The 16,885-nt window shown below is 40.5% G+C and overlaps 1 protein-coding gene across 4 annotated transcripts in view; it reads left to right on the plus strand.

Annotated features, from left to right (window-relative positions):
* Positions 1–16,885, plus strand: part of LOC120988662 (E1A-binding protein p400-like) — a 194,341-nt gene that overhangs the window by 146,416 nt on the left and 31,040 nt on the right. For all 4 annotated transcript variants that reach the window (XM_040416268.1, XM_040416267.1, XM_040416269.1 and 1 more), the window contains 11 exons: positions 558–727; positions 6,562–6,758; positions 7,356–7,467; positions 8,660–8,803; positions 8,896–9,036; positions 9,327–9,410; positions 11,859–11,993; positions 12,228–12,272; positions 12,377–12,530; positions 14,887–15,128; positions 15,945–16,118. In XM_040416268.1, coding sequence (XP_040272202.1) covers positions 558–727; positions 6,562–6,758; positions 7,356–7,467; positions 8,660–8,803; positions 8,896–9,036; positions 9,327–9,410; positions 11,859–11,993; positions 12,228–12,272; positions 12,377–12,530; positions 14,887–15,128; positions 15,945–16,118 — 1,598 coding nt within the window. The remainder of the gene's footprint in view (positions 1–557; positions 728–6,561; positions 6,759–7,355; positions 7,468–8,659; positions 8,804–8,895; positions 9,037–9,326; positions 9,411–11,858; positions 11,994–12,227; positions 12,273–12,376; positions 12,531–14,886; positions 15,129–15,944; positions 16,119–16,885) is intronic.

The following is a 16,885-nucleotide window of genomic DNA, read 5'->3' on the forward strand; positions in this document are numbered from 1 at the left end:
AATCAAATTTCTTGATGAAGTTCAAGACGTAGCAGATCTGTGTTATCTGTAAACACTGACTAATTACAGTACTACCTTACATAATGTAATTGAAGGGCATGCAGAAAATAAACGCACTGTCTGTGAGAGGGGAGACAAATAATCAAAACTGTAGTCTTTTACATGGTAATCCCAGCCTTTGAAAGCCCTGGCAGCATCAAAGCAAAGGTGGAGCACAGAGCTGGGCAGGCTAATGAAAATGATAAATAACTCCTTCTAATTCAGGTTGTTTCAGCTAAAACTTCAGAACAAAACTGTTTATTCTGATATCTATTTGTTTTCAAGACAGCTTCTACTTCTGTCTACCTCTTGCGTGGTCCTACCAGGCAGAAATACACTTGTAGTCCACGGTTTCTTTCTGCACACTAAAGTTCCTTAGCAATTTTAGTTCTGTTAGGACATTACTTTTTATTTTGTTTCTTTTCATTATTGCTGTGAACAAATCATCCTCCACTATTTTAAAAATTTCGAAAAGGTGGCCATTCATATTGACTTTTTTTTTTTTTTTTTGCACACAGGAAAGCTTGAAGCATTGTCCATACTTCTCCAAAAGTTGAAGTCTGAGGGTCGACGTGTTTTGATCTTCTCTCAGATGCTGCTAATGCTAGACATCTTGGAGACCTTTCTGGATATCAACCATTTCACGTTCTTGAGGATCGATGAGTTTGCAAACTATGAACAGTGTCATGTATGTGGAATCTTTTTTTAGGGTTAAGGTTTTAGGGATAAGGTTTTATTTATAATTTAATATACATAACCAGCAAAAAACATTTTTACAATTTGGTGTACAATTACTGTAATATATCATATCATTACACAACATGTGTATAAATTTAACTGCTTCATTACCGGAATGTTTATTCCCCTTCCTTACCAGACCAATTTTTCAGTTGAAGCAATGGGCCTATCTAACTGCAAATAACTGATTCATTTCTGAGCCAGCCTACATGTACAGTTGTGTTCAAAATAATAGCAGTGTGTTTAAAAAAGGGAATAAAGCTCAAAATTCTTCTAATAGCTTATATTTCCATACACACAAATGCATTGGGAACACTACACATTCTATTTCAAATCAAAACATGAAGAAAAATATATAAAATTTGTGTTGTTCCTCTAAAAAAAAAAAAATAAGAAAAGTGAATATTAGACTGTTCAAAAAAATAGCAGTGTTTGTATTCTTTACAAACTCAAACATTTACTATATAAACTGAAAAATGTTTGAAGATTTTGCTTTCCTTTGAATCATTTAACTAATATTTAGTTGTATAACCGCTGTTTCTGAGAACTGCTGTACATCTGTGCTGCATGGAGTCAACCAACCTCTGGCACCTGTGAACAGGTATTCCAGCCCAGGAAGATTGGACTACATTCCACAGTTCTTCTCTATTTCTTGGTTTTGCTTCAGAAACTGCATTTTTCACGTCATCCCACAAGTTTTCTATTGGATTAAGATCCGGGGATTGGACTGGCCACTCCATAACGTCAATCTTGTTGGTCTGGAACCAAGATGCTGCACGTTTACTGGTGTGTTTGGGGTCGTTGTCTTGTTGGAACACCCATTTAAAGGGCATTTCCTCTTCAGCATAAGGCAGCATGACCTCTTCAAGTATTCTGATGAATTCAAACTGATCCATGATCCCTGGTACGTGATAAATAGGCCCAACACCATAGTTTGAGAAACATCCCCATATCATGATGCTTGCGCCACCATGCTTCACTATCTTCACACTGTACTGTAGCTTGAATTCAGTGTTTGGGGGTCGTCTGACAAACTGTCTCCGGCCACTAGACCCAAAAAGAACAATCTTACTTTCATCAGTCCACAAAATGTTGTACCATTTCTCTTTAGGCCATTCAATGTGCTCTTTAGCAAATTGTAACCTCTTCAGCACGTCTTTTTTCCAACAGTGGGACTTTGCGGAGGCTTCTTGCAGATAGCTTGGCTTTATATAGGTGTCTTCTAATTGTAACAGTACTCACAGGTAACTTTAGATCTTCTTTGATCTTCCTGGAGCTGATTGTTGGCTGAGTCCTTGCCATTTTGGCTATTCTTCTATCCATTCGAATGGTAGTTTTTTGCTTTCTTCTACGTCTTTCAGGTTTTGGTTGCCATTTTAAAGCATTTGCGATCATTTTAGCTGACAACATTTGCTGCCTTCCTTCCTTAAATAAAGGCAATAATTGCCACCTGTTTTTCAAAGAATGAATGACCTCACTAATTGAACTCCACACTTGAATTACACAGAATCAGCAGCATGCATGTCATGACTGTTGGGTCTGTTGGATTTCTATTACTCTACTACACCTGCTAGTAAATTATTTGCCATGTAGAAATATAATTTCTACCAAAAACAGTGATTGATCAGGTTAGGGTTAGTGATGTCTGACTATTTTGAACACAACTGTATGTACAGTGAGGAACAGAAGTATTTGAACACCCTGCGATTTTGCAAGTTCTCCCACTTAGAAATCATGGAGGGGTCTGAAATTCACATTGTAGGTGCATTCCCACTCTGAGAGACAGAATTTAAAACAATATATCAGGAAATCACATTCCTGAACATAAGTATTTGAACACCTGAGAAAATCAGTGTTAATATTTGGTATAGAAGTCTTTGTTTGCGATTACAGAGGTCCTGTAGTTCTTGACGAGGTTTGCACACACTGCAACAAGGATTTTAGCCCACTCCTCCACACAGATCTCCTCTAGATCTGTCAGGTTTCGGGGCTGTTGCTGAGCAGGACGGAGTTTCAGCTCCCTCCAAAGATGTTATATTGGATTTAGTCTGGAGACTGGCTAGGCCACTCCAAAACCTTGATATGCTTCTTACGGAGCCACTTCTTGGTTATCCTGGCTGTGTGCTTCGGGTCGTTGTCATGTTGGAAGACCCAGCCATGACCCATCTTCAATGCTTTGACTGAGGGAAGGAGGTTGTTGCTTAAAATCTCACAATAAATGGCCCCATTCATCCTCTCCTTAATACAGTACAGTCGTCCTGTCCCCTTTGCTGAAAAGCACCCCCAAAGCATGATGTTACCACCCGATGCTTCACAGTAGGGATGGTGTTCTTACGATGCAACTCATCCTTCTTTTTCCTCCAAACACGACGAGTGAAGTTTAGACCAAAAAGTTCTAGTTTGGTCTCATCTGACCACATGACTTTCTCCCATGCCTCCTCTGGATCATCCAGATGGTCATTGACAAACTTCAGACGGGCCTGGACATGTGATGACTTGAGCAGGAGAACCTTCTGTGCAATGCATGATTTGAAACCATGACGGCGTAGTGTTCTACCGACAGTGACCTTTGAAACTGTGGTTCCATCTCTCTTCATGTCATTGACCAGCTCCTCCCTTGTAGTTCTGGGCTGATTCTTCACCTTTCTTATCATCCGTGATACCCCACGAGGTGAGATCTTGCATGGAGCCCCAGTCCGAGGGAGACTGACAGTCGTTTTTAGCCTCCTCCATTTTCTAACAATTGCTCCAACAGTTGATCTTTTTTCACCAAGCTGCTTAGCAATTGCCCCGTAACCCTTTCCAGCCTTGTGGAGGTCCACAATTTTGTCTCTGGTGTCTTTTGACAGTTCTTTGGTCTTGCCCATGGTAGTAGTCTGACTGACTGTGGGGTGGACAGGTGTCTTTAAAGAGCTCAGACAGGTGGTACTAAGTTAGATTAATGAGTGGAGTAGAGGTGGACTTTTTAAAGGCACAGTAACAGGTCTGAGAGTCAGAATTCTTTCTTTTTCTCAGGTGTTCAAATCTGTCTCTGTCTATGTCTCTCAGAGTGGGAATGCACCTACAATGTGAATTTCAGACCCCTCCATGATTTCTAAGTGGGAGAACTTGCAAAATCGCAGGGTGTTCCTCACTGTATTTGATATTATAATTCATGGGACACCTTAGACCTTTCTTTTGTGCCATTAGATGATGGATATAATATTTATTTTTTAAAATATTTAAGGAAAAACCGAAAATTATGAATAAAAATTATATTTTTCCTTTCTTATAAATTTTATTTCTAACTATTATAAAAGGTTTCAAGATAAAACATTTCTGAAATCATTACTGTATGCTTGTACCCTGAAAATGGACGCTATTTACCGTATGTAATTTATCTACTGGCTGGGCCTGTCACAAGACTTCAAAAGACTGGAGTACATTTTGGATTTTGGCAGTCTATGTCTCCATTGCTATGGCACCATACTGCCAGAAAAATGTTGTACAGTGCCAAAATGTTACAAGCCCCTTCAAAGTGCCTTTTTTTTATGTTGTTCCCCTAAGGTATTCATTTTGGGCAAATTTTGACATTTTAAGTTTTTTGGGTTTTTTTTTGCATTTTTTTATAAATGAAAAAAATATGCGTGTTTGTATATTTTAGCCAGAAAAAAAACCTGCTATACAAAATATAACTAAAACGAATACCTAGATTTTTAAAATAAAAAAATGTGTGTATGTGTATTATAAACACACAAATTCCACTATACTATTGCTAAAACTAATAAATATATTTATCGTAACTATAATAAATGTTTGTATGGGTGTGTATGTAGTCTGCAATACTATTGCTATAACATTATTTTCTGTATTTCTTTTTATTATTTTTTTATTAATTCATTATTTCTTTTTATTTACATTTTTTTGCCACAGTCAGGACAGGAAGGGGTTAATTCACAGCCTTCAGACTGACAGTTAATTTTACAGCCAGTAGGTGGTGCTCTTACATAAGGAATAGCACTCCCTGCCAGCTTTTACATTTTAGGCTACTTTCACATTAGCATTTTCAATTCCGCTATTGGGATCCGTCATAGGATCTCAATAGCGGAAGGAAAAGCTTCAGTTTTGTCCCCATTCATTGTCAATGGGGACAAAAGTGAACTGAACAAAACGCAATGCACCAAAATGCATTCCGTTCCGTTTGGTTGCGTCCCCATCACGGAGACAAAACAAGCAGCGTTTTTTTGTCCACGATGTGGTGTGGACCAAGACGGATCCTGACACACAGTGTAAGTCAATGGGGACGGATCCATTTTCTCTGACACAATAGAAAATGGATCCGTCCCCTATTGACTTTTAATAGTGTTGAAGATGGATCCGTCATGGCTATAGATGACATAATACAACTGGATCCGTTCATGACGGATGCATGCGGTTGTATTATTGTAACGGAAGCGTTTTTGCAGATCCCTGAGGGATCCGCAAAAATCACTAATGTGATTGTAGCCTTACACTGTGATAGATGCTTGTAGCAGAGTGTTAGAAGCATCTATCACAGCCAGGCTGCTCCAGCTGGCTTCTGAACTTCTCTGCTGTCTAATGACAGAGCGATCTGCAGCGGCACGGGCCGTCAGCAGATCACAATGTAACCGGCGCTTGTATACGCTGGGTTACAATAGGAGGCAAAAAGGTAAAGAAAGAATAAAGACTACTCATTCTCCTTCTCTTACAGAGGACACATTCCCACATAACTAACCCACTGAAACAGTATCTTGTCTTGCTGATAATGTAACTGTTTCTTTCCTGTAATTTTTGAGGTTTAATAAAGAAGTTTAGGTGGTTATACACATGATAGAAATAAAGGATGGACCTGCTGATTTTGGTGAGATCAACAGATTAGGCCAAGTTCACACTTCAGCTATTTGGTCAGTTATTTCCATCATTTATTCGGAGCCAAAATTAGATGTGAATCAAAAACACAGAACAGGTGAATATCTTTCACACCTGGTTTTGGCTCACAATAACTGACCATATAACTGACCATATAACTGAAGTGTGAACTCAGCCTTAGGGCTCATTCAGACGGCCGTATGCTGTCCGCAAAAATACTGAATGCTATCCGTTTTTTTGCGGATCCGCAAAAAAACGGATCTGCAAAAAAACGGATAGCATTCAGTATTTTTGCGGACCCATAGACTTCAATGGGGCCATGTCCTGATTTTCACAGACAAGTATAGGACATGTTTCATTTTTTTTGCAGAACTGTGGAATAGAAAAGGGCCCCATAGAAGTGAATGGGTCAGCATCTAATCCGCAAAAAAACGGATCCGCATTTTTGCGGATAGCATACGGCCGTCTGAATGAGCCCTTAGTGTGTATGAGGGGCTCCTCTCCTGACTACAGATGTAGAAGGAAACCATGATTGATTTGTTTGATTTCAACACACTTGAGCTTTTGATCTAGCAGTGAGCATTTTAAGTTTAATGCCACCTTTTTATTGTTTAAAGGGGTATTCTGGTTATAAAAAGTTATGCCTACCCACAGGATAGGTGATAAGTATCAGATCAGTGAGGGTACTACTGCTGGGAACGCCACCGATCAAGAAAACAGGCTCTCATGGAGCCCTTGTCGGAAAAGCGCGCTGCCGCTCCCTTCATTTTTATGGGAGCGCCGGAGATAGCTGACTACTGTACTTGGCTATCTACGGCTCTCCCATAGAAATGAATGGAGAAAACAAATATGTAGACAGTAGACACTAATGTTTCTGATAAAAGCTGTAGCCTGAACTGCAATGGTTTTATATAGGATCTGATGAGGAGCTTTAACCAGGACCCCCGGATTTTCTGCATTTTGATATCAACCCAAAGCCGATCACTTGGAGTTCCCTACGTGGAAGCAGACACAGCAATTTTTTATGACAGTGATTTAAATCCAGTGATGGACTCTAGAGCTCAGTCATGGTGTGATCAGATTGGAAGGACCAAAGATATCCACATATATAGGTAAGAGCATGTCTTTAGATAACCAAGAAATGTAAACTGCTATTTGCATTGGTATAGCTTTGTTAAAGAGAACTTGTCCTGAGGTTTAGGAATGTAAAATGCATGTATAGAATTCAGTCCCCTGATCATTCAGTTTTTTTTTTTTCTGTTCCAACTCATGGATCCCAAGATCTGTCCCCCTGTTCATATTGCCATTCTACATGCTAGTAGACTGTGGTTTGCTAATGGGGTGGCAAGCACATCTTTTCTTCATGTTCTCTCTGACACAGCCCAGTAATCTCGGACAGTATCAGAAGGGTCTGGCTGAGTGTGATCTTGCAAGATGTAACATATCACACAAAATAAGTTAGATCTTGCAGGATCACATTCAGCCAAGCCACTTTGACCCTGTCCAAGATGATAGGACAAGAAGAATCAAGATACCCCGTTGGCAGACCACAGTTGACTACCAATATGAATGGAGGACATATCCCAGGAACCAGGGGTGGGATCAGAGAGAGAAGACTTAATGCTCAGGGGGCCAAGGAAATTATCAGGTACATTACATTTCTTAAACTCATGATGGGTCCGTTTTAAACGTAACATTTCTAAATGTAGGCTCATAAGTGGAAATTCAGTTGAAGAGAAGCTGCTGAAGAATGGCACCAAGGATTTGATTCGAGAAGTTGCAGCTCAGGGAAATGACTTTTCTATGGCTTTTCTGACTCAGGTACATTTTTATTTAATTTGGTTTATTTCCAAATTTTCAGAACAAAGCATGTTACATCACACACAATAGAAATTTAATTACAATGAAGGAAGGATGAAGAAAAGACAAATAAAACGGACGAAACTAAGAACAGCAAATAAATAGTGGGGAAGGAGTAGATAACAATCAATCCGCATCGCTCAAAGTGTCATAATATCAGAATATGTGTCAGTGGACGTTCGCATCGGGGCTTGGCAGGGGTGATAGTATAATGAGTGTTACACCATGAGGCCCATTCATTCCCAAATTTCCCTGGGCAGAATATTATTAATACGTTGTAACCAGAGGGGGCCTTCAACGGCAATGCAATTGCTTTACATGCCATGAAAAATGACTCTCGGAGGAAGATCGATTGATAATATGAGAATCTCTTGGTATCTTCCACAATGCCAAATAGACATAGCTGCTGATATATTAAACAGTGATACTGTATTACCACCTACCTACCACCTCATTCTATATGAAACATTAAATGCAGATTTGTTGTGAATTTCCTACTGTGGCTGAATTCACCTGACCGAGACCAAAACAGTGTCAGCAGTACCTACTTTGGTTGTATGTGCCAGTATACTCACATCAGATTGTGCTCTTCTGTACGTGGGCAATCACAAAGAGAAGTATACTGCGTTGTATGTGTGGTGAATGGTCGACCTATGCCACCATTGTGAATAGAACCATACAGAGGAAGCAAATGAGAAGAGTCCTCTATATATTATTCACTGCTTTATCAAATATTTGGTGAAGTGTCAGCTCGCACTAGGGTCCCTTGACTTTTTCACATATGATGCTAACTTCCACTCTAAAACATGATCCACCATTCTCCTTTGTGCTAAAACCGTTGACTTAAGAAGTTCCATGGTCAATGTTGAAATTAGACGATTGATCGCCGTACCATTCATGATTGAGTGTTGATATGAAAGAGAACTTCACTGGCGTGCTATGAACCCCAAATCTCATTCTTAGTGTCCATCAATGTATCACCATGTGAGGAGGATAACCAGATGTTATGTTCTTTCCCAGCAAACCATTCATGATTGAGTGTTGATATGAAAGAGAACTTCACTGGCGTGCTATGAACCCCAAATCTCATTCTTAGTGTCCAGCAATGTATCACCATGTGAGGAGGATAACCAGATGTTATGTTCTTTCCCAGCAAACCATTCATGAGCTATTTGAGCTTTATTCCCCTCTGGAAGACTCAGGATTTGGAGTAAAGGCAGAAGAATTTGTAATGCTATCTCAGGAGCCACCTCCAGCAGAGACAATAGCTACAAAATTTGCCAAACCATTTATAGAGGTTAGAAGAAATTGCTCTGCATTACATCGCCCATGAGATATGTTATTGTACAAATAAAAATTGTTATTTTTTATTTTTTTCAAAACATAAAGGCTTTGAAGAGTATTGAACATGGACCTGAAATAGATATGGAGTTATCTGGGCCTGAGACAAAAGACATTAAGGTGACAGAAATGGAAAACAATGCTGAGGAGACCTCCGAATTGAAGGAGCTGGCTGCAGTGGTGGAGCAGGTAAAATGAATGATTCATAATTGATTTTAAGATGTAGCCAGGGCTGATAAAATCAATGGGTTTGGCTGACCTACATGTAATGTGGGCGGCTCTGTTAAGAACAGCGTTTACATGGGATATCCTACTCAGAAGAGCGCATATTGATGGCCACAGCAGCTTCTTCATGTCCTTTTTCGGGAGCTGCTGTAAAATGTCTTTCTGTTAAAAGGAAGTTTTGTGAACATTTGTCTCTTTCCTGTTTTATGAAGCGTAGAGATCATTAAACACAATTCTCCTGCCGTGTCTTTCAGCTCACCCCCATTGAGAAGTACGCCTTGAACTACCTTGAGGAATTCTATACATCAAGCTCTACAGAAAAGCCAGAGAAAACAGAGGTTAGTATACGTCACATGAAGAAATAAAAGATGATTGCAAGTTAACACCTGCAGTGCTGATATTACCTGTTATGGCTTGGTGTTTGCTGCTAAACATATCACTTTATATATAAAATGTTACAAAATGATTTCATTTGCAATTGTAAGGAGGATGATCTTTGGTAAAATCTGATATTCTCTCCTGAGGGTGCAATACATTACTTTAATTGCACGTATATTATTACCAACACGAAGGACTAGCAGTGCACCAAGGACATATACTCATAGAGACTGACACTACAACAGACGTTATGCCTCCTTAGGCTAGTTTCACATCTGCATTTCTAAATCTGGCAGGCTGTTTCGGCAGAGGAATAACCGGCCTGATTTCACCATATCCAGCATAGCCGGATACTGACGTTCACCACCAGACCTTATTGACAACAATGGGATCAGACAGGGCTCTGGACAATTTCTGGCAAGAGTGGCGTGTTTCGGCAACTGGTGTCAAAAACCGGTGTAAACATCCAGCACTCATGCCGGAAACTGGCCGGATCTCCGTTGTAGCCTTTTGTATTTATGCACTGTTTTTTGTCTGGCTGACAGCCAGCACTCATGCCGGAAACTGCTGGATCCCCGTCGGATCCCATTGTAGTCAATTGGATCCAGCGGTGGACAGCAGTATCCGGCTATTCCGGATATGTGGAACTCCATCAGGCTGTTCATGGATAAATCATGTACCATAGATCATTATAGATCAGTGTTTGTTCGACACATTATAAATCATTCTGAATCTCAGATCTTCATAGAGGGGTCATCATGTTTTTCGTCAAAATACGAATAAATGTGGTAAAAAGCAAGGACTAGAAGAGTGTTTTGCAGTTTCTCTGCAGATGATAAGTCTGCATTGGACGAAGAAGTCATATTACTGCATACATTTTTGTACATTCTGCAGGAGTCGGCCATTAATAGTGTTCTTCAAAAAATTGTTCTAAAATCTATCATTTGCATTTTTTGTTCCAAAGCATCTAATGTAACAAACAAAGCAACTTTGCAAATAGTTCTGACTATCTGGATCCTACCATCTTGTGTATGCTGCTCCTACACAGATCAGTGTGCCTGCATGGTTATTTACTGCAAGTCATGTCCCATCAGTCCTGCCTTCATGTTAACAGTAGTAGGGGGAGCAGATGGAAGGCAGTAATGCTGGCCGTACACATTCAGTGGCTGCAACGATCTCTCCTGACTTCCCCATACACGTTCAGTTTGGCCGAGCGTCTATGTGTCAATGGGGAGAGAGCTACTTCCACACTTCCTGGGAGAACAAAAGGATCAGGCGAAAATATTCAGTTTGCCTAATCCTTCTCTCCATGACAACACCTATTAGGGAAGAGTCAGAAGCTCCCGATAAACATTGGATTGTCAGCCTCAGCCGCCTTTCAAAGGCTGTTTTCACACAGTCAGTGTTTGGTCAGTGATTTCCAAAACCAGGTGCGGCTCCAAACACAGAACAGGAGCAGATCTTTCCCTTATTGGCTCACAATCACTGACCAAAGACTGAGGTGTAAAACAGCCTAATGTGTATGGGGGTCTTAGCACATGAATGATCTGACTACACATGGGTTTGTTGGTATTTAGATGTCTTGTATAATGTAATTGAGACCTGAAAGGGTCAGAAAACCTTACAGAAAGTGTGGGATTTAGGGTTCCATCTGGAGTTGTCTTGATCTTTGTGTATTTTTACATAAGCTGGTATCAGAGCATTTCTGCTGTGAGCAGGTCATATCTATCTGCAAGCCACTCTTTGGAGAAGAATTGAATTATGTCTTCAGGGCACCACAATGGCCTCTTTTTCTACAGGTTATTTCTATTTGACACTAATCTGTCCCACTGGCCAAACATTTTGTTTCTAATTTTTTTCTTTCCGAGAACTAGAGGCTAAAGGTTTTCAGAAATATTGGGTGGGGGAGATGCTTGTCTCAGTCTATTTTCCTACAATTCAGAGGGCATGTTATTAGAGTGCTGTAACAGCAGAATGTCTGTTTTCTCCAGGCATACAACTTTTAGTAGAAAAGGTCCTCAGGTGGCTGTAGCGTCCTCTTGGGTATTACTTTTCTCCTATCGTAATATATGTTGGAGGACATTTATAATTACTGTCTTAAATTCAGTCCAGGCAGGCAGAAGGTGTACCAAATTAGCGTGTGAGAGATGTGGTGCATCTTACTAGACATGTTAGACCTTCCTTATGCCACCTCTTGGTTGGCTTACCCTTCACCTATGTGCCAGTTTTAACCATGGTCATCTTTAGACACTCTTCAAAACCATCTAGTGAGGTGAAAAAGACATAGCAGGAGCACGGAAAGTACAAGAGTTTTTTGCTGCAAATTGAGGCAGAATTCTTGGTTATTTAGCTTAGTAAATCTTCCCCATTGCATTTCTTACTGTTTACATACCATCTTTGACTTCTAGAATGATGTAAACATGGCCAAGAAGTCATGGGAAGTGCAGAAGTTAAAAGAAGACAAGGAATGGGAGGAGAAAATGGCCTGGGAAGAAGCAGATGAAGAACTATTGACCTACACAAGAGAAGATGCTTATAATAAGGTAGGTTCATGGCACCTTTTGCTTTTTGCCACTGTGGTTTTATCAGCAGCTTGCAGCACTCAACATTTCCACCAATAAGTTATTATAACCACTTTACATGTAACAGAAAATATATTTTAAGAATTTTATATCATTTCCGGGTACTAGCCTATTGATAAGTACTGCTATTTATTGTCAGAAGACGGAGTCCAGCAAAGTTGTTCATATTGTTAATAAGCTTTCTGTTTCTACCAGGAATTTATCTATGACAATCCAGAGGGACAGACAGAGGTAATGCCAGTAAGTATCATAGACCATAAAGTCATATCCTACTGATATATAGTTAGTAATATTTTGACACTTTGCAGTGCATGTTTAACTGTTATGTGGCATCTTCTGCTCAGATCTGGACACCTCCTACTCCCCCGCAAGACGAGAATGACATTTATATTGATTCTGTGATGTGTCTGATGTATGATACCAACCCCATCCCAGAATCCAAACTGCCCCCTGTGTATGTGAGAAAGGAGCACAAGAGACACAAGACAGATCCTGCAGGTTGGTTTGTGCTAATTATTTATAACTACTTTAATACTCGTTATTACTGTACAGATATACACTCACCTAAAGAATTATTAGGAACACCTGTTCTATTTCTCATTAATGCAATTATCCAGTCAACCAATCACATGGCAGTTGATTCAATGCATTTAGGGGGGTGGTCCTGGTCAAGACAATCTCCTGAACTCCAAACTGAATGTCAGAATGGGAAAGAAAGGTGATTTAAGCAATTTTGAGCGTGGCATGGTTGTTGGTGCCAGACGGGCCGGTCTGAGTATTTCACAATCTGCTCAGTTACTGGGATTTTCACGCTCAACCATTTCTAGGGTTTACAAAGAATGGTGTGAAAAGGGAAAAACATCCAGTATGCGGCAGTCCTGTGGGCGAAAATGCCTTGTGGATGCTAGAGGTCAGAGGAGAATGGGCCGACTGATTCAAGCTGATAGAAGAGCAACGTTGACTGAAATAACCACTCGTTAAAACCGAGGTATGCAGCAAAGCATTTGTGAAGCCACAACATGCACAACCTTGAGGCGGATGGGCTACAACAGCAGAAGACCCCACCGGGTACCACTCATCTCCACTACAAATAGGAAAAAGAGGCTACAATTTGCACGAGCAAACCAAAATTGGACTGTTGAAGACTGGAAAAATGTTGCCTGGTCTGATGAGACTCGATTTCTGTTGAGACATTCAAATGGTAGAGTCCGAATTTGGCGTAAACAGAATGAGAACATGTATCCATCCTCTGATGGCTACTTCCAGCAGGATAATGCACCATGTCACAAAGCTCGAATCATTTCAAATTGGTTTCTTTAACATGACAATGAGTTCACTGTACTAAAATGGCCCCACAGTCACCAGATCTCAACCCAATAGAGCATCTTTGGGATGTGGTGGAATGGGAGCTTCGTGCCCAGGATGTGCATCCCTCAAATCTCCATCAACTGCAAGATGCTATCCTATCAATATGGGCCAACATTTCTAAAGAATGCTATCAGCACCTTGTTGAATCAATGCCACGTAGAATTAAGGCAGTTCTGAAGGCAAAAGGGGGTTCAACACCGTATTAGTATGGTGTTCCTAATAATTCTTTAGGTGAGTGTATGTTTATATAGACCAGTAATTAAAGGGATATGCCACCTTTATATGATTATCCTTAAACAGTAGAAAACCTGTAAATTACATAGTTTAAAGGGGTTCTCCAAGACTTTTTTATTGAATGACCTATCCTCCTCTCACCAAGCGCAGCACCGTACACTGTAGAGCGGCTGTATCGCAGCTCAGCCCCATTAATTTCAGGGATGTCACATGACCTAGGCAAAGTTGCGAGAAGGCCGCAGCGCAACTGCGAGCACCGTTGCCTTCTCAAACAGCTGATATACGGGGATCCTGGGTTTCGAACCCCGCCATTCAGATACTGATGACCTATCCAGAGGATAGGTCATTAGTATAAAAGTCTTGGAAAACCCCTTAAATGACCATTTAAGTCAGTGGTGAAGCTACATGTAGTGCAGTTGAAAAAGAAACAACGCATGCCAATAGAACTCATTTTATCTGATCTTTTGTGATGGTATTTGAAGTAGAACCCAGCACGATTTATGATTATTTTGAATCTATTCACATACATCAAAGAGGTTGTATTGTTTCAGCAAATGGTGCAGTATTACAGTTTGGCCCTTGGGTGTTCACTGCAGGTGGTGGTGGAGGGGGGTCACAGTTTTTTTATGTATGTGTTAGAGTACATACATATATTACGTGCAGCAAGTACTATATATAGACCTGAAAACAGACTCTTCTAACTTGGTCAATGAGATAAGTTCACAGTAAACTAATTTTACTGTATATAGTTCCAAGATGGAGTGTGTATAGTGCTCTTTTAGTTAAAGAACAGTAAACGGTAAATGCATAAACTATTTCTCAGCACTTCCTCCCATCATTTCCTTGGTCATCTTTTTGCTTATATTACAATTAAAACCGAGAAATATGTAAAGAAATCTCAGTAGCTCCGCCATGTCCCCCCTCATCCTCTATGTCTGGCTGTAAGACAGCTGGCTGAAACAGGAACCTCCTTGCTTAGCCTTGTCTGCAGAAGGACAGACAAGTCATTTATTAGGCAGAGATCAGCAGGAGGTTAAACCCTTTGTTCTCTGCAGGATTTCTACAAGACGGTCAGGATCATGCAGAATACGATGCAGATTGACAAACAGTCAGGGCACCTATATTTTGTGTTTACTTTTAGCATTTATTTCAAGATTTATTGTTCTATTAATCTCTCATTTTTAAAACTCCACAATCCCTTCTACTCAGTACTGGTTTCTGTATTCTGTAAAGAATTGCTCTATATGCTTAGCTGCAGGTCGAAAGAAGAAACAAAGGCATGGAGAATCAGTGGTTCCTCCTCGTTCTCTGTTTGATAGAGCAACCCCCGGCATGCTGAAAGTGAAGAGAGAAGGCAAAGAACAAAAGAAGAACATCCTTCTCAAACAGCAAACGCAGTTTGCCAAACCACTGCCAACTCTGGTTAAATCAGCAACTGAAACAGGGCCCGAAAATCCCGAGTGGCTGATCAGCGAAGACTGGGCCTTGCTGCAGGTGCATGAACACTAGCTCACAGTGAGAATTCAAAGGGTTGTGCATGTATGCTAGCTTTTAGCTGTGTCTGCTTGGATGCTTTCTATTATGGTACTCAGAGAGCGTTCCTAGAAAACTGTACTATATTTCAGAAGAAGGTATGAACTTGGCTTTGGCCAAGTTGGCAGATGCAAATAAAAGTGTGCAGCCTTTTTAACACTAAAGTAGACTATATGGGTAACCTATTAACACGATATATTAGATACACCCCTCTCTAATGCCAAGAGATTCTGCACTAGATATAACACCTATATATTCCCTTAGACCTCATAAAAATTAGGCTCTAAATCTATGTTCTAATGAATAATTTTATCGAATTTATAAAACACATAACTCAAAATGACCCCCTAAAATCACAAAACATTACAAAAGGTACTAACCGCCACAGGAAATGAATATGAGTGGTTTACATAATACATTCAATATAATTAATCATTAATAGTAAGATCTATACATAATATATATATATAGTATATAATAAGTATGGTTACCGCTCAACTGGTGGCATACTCGGGCAGCACAATCCCACTCAGACCTCTATGCATTTTGCCATGCGGCTTCGTCCGGAGTGGATTATGTATCCATGATCCACATTGCTTTGGTTTTCTAGAGTAAACAGTCTGTACATGAGTAAAAATGGTTCCCTGTTGGTTCTTCGTCGATATTTGTTCATGGCAGAACTCAGTGGCAGTAGTAGATGGCATCAACATGGCCCTGTTATCTGGGTATGTCATACAGAAATTAGACATTACTGTATTTTACTACTTTCTTTTGCAGGCTGTTAAACATCTTTTGGAGCTACCCCTAAATTTAACAGTGGTATCACCAGCTCACACCCCAAACTGGGATCTAGTCAGTGATGTGGTGAACTCATGCAGCAGAATCTATCGATCCTCTAAACAGTGCCGCAGTCGGTATGAAAATGTCATCATCCCAAGAGAAGAAGGGAAGGTGAGAAAGGTTCTACTTATGTGTTATGAATAAATTATCTTTTGAATAAAATTCATCAGACAGGATATAAAAGGATATAAAAACAGGACTTTTAGTAACTTACTGTACAACACTTTTTTCTTCCGAGCATTGGGAGACACAGGAGAGACCATAGGTATAGCTCCTGCCACTAGGAGGAGGACACTAAGTCTAAAAGTGTTTGATCCTCCCACTAGCTATACGCGTCCCACAGGGACATAAGGGAATGAAAATTGGTCCCACGGAATGACTAGAGCATCCACCACCAGAACTTGAGAAACGTGAGACCGAGTGGCAAAGGCAGGAATTTGACGTCTGAGGTGGGATGCCATGAGATCTATGTCCGGAAGTCCCCAACGATGGTATATCTCCTGAAAGGCCTGAGGATGAAGCGCCTATTCTCCTGGATCTATGCGCTCCTTGCTTAGAAAGTCTACGATCCAAGTGTCCACTCCTGGAATGCCGACAGGGCTGGTATGTGAATCCCTGCCCATTCTAATATCAGAGACGTCTCTGTCATAGCTGTGGACTCCTCATTCCTCCCTGATGGTTGAAGTATGCTACTGCTGTCGAGTTGTTTGCCTCCTTGAGGACTGAGTGGCCATCAAGCTGGTAGGTCCAGTGTATCAACGAGAACCTTATGAACTGCAGTTCTGATATGTTGATAGGGAAGAAGGACTCCTCCGGAGACCATTCCCCTTGAACACTGAGGTACCGGAACACTCCCCCAACCATGTAGACTGGCATCC

Source organism: Bufo bufo, chromosome 2 (assembly GCF_905171765.1).
Source record: "Bufo bufo chromosome 2, aBufBuf1.1, whole genome shotgun sequence".
Lineage (NCBI taxonomy): Eukaryota > Metazoa > Chordata > Amphibia > Anura > Bufonidae > Bufo > Bufo bufo.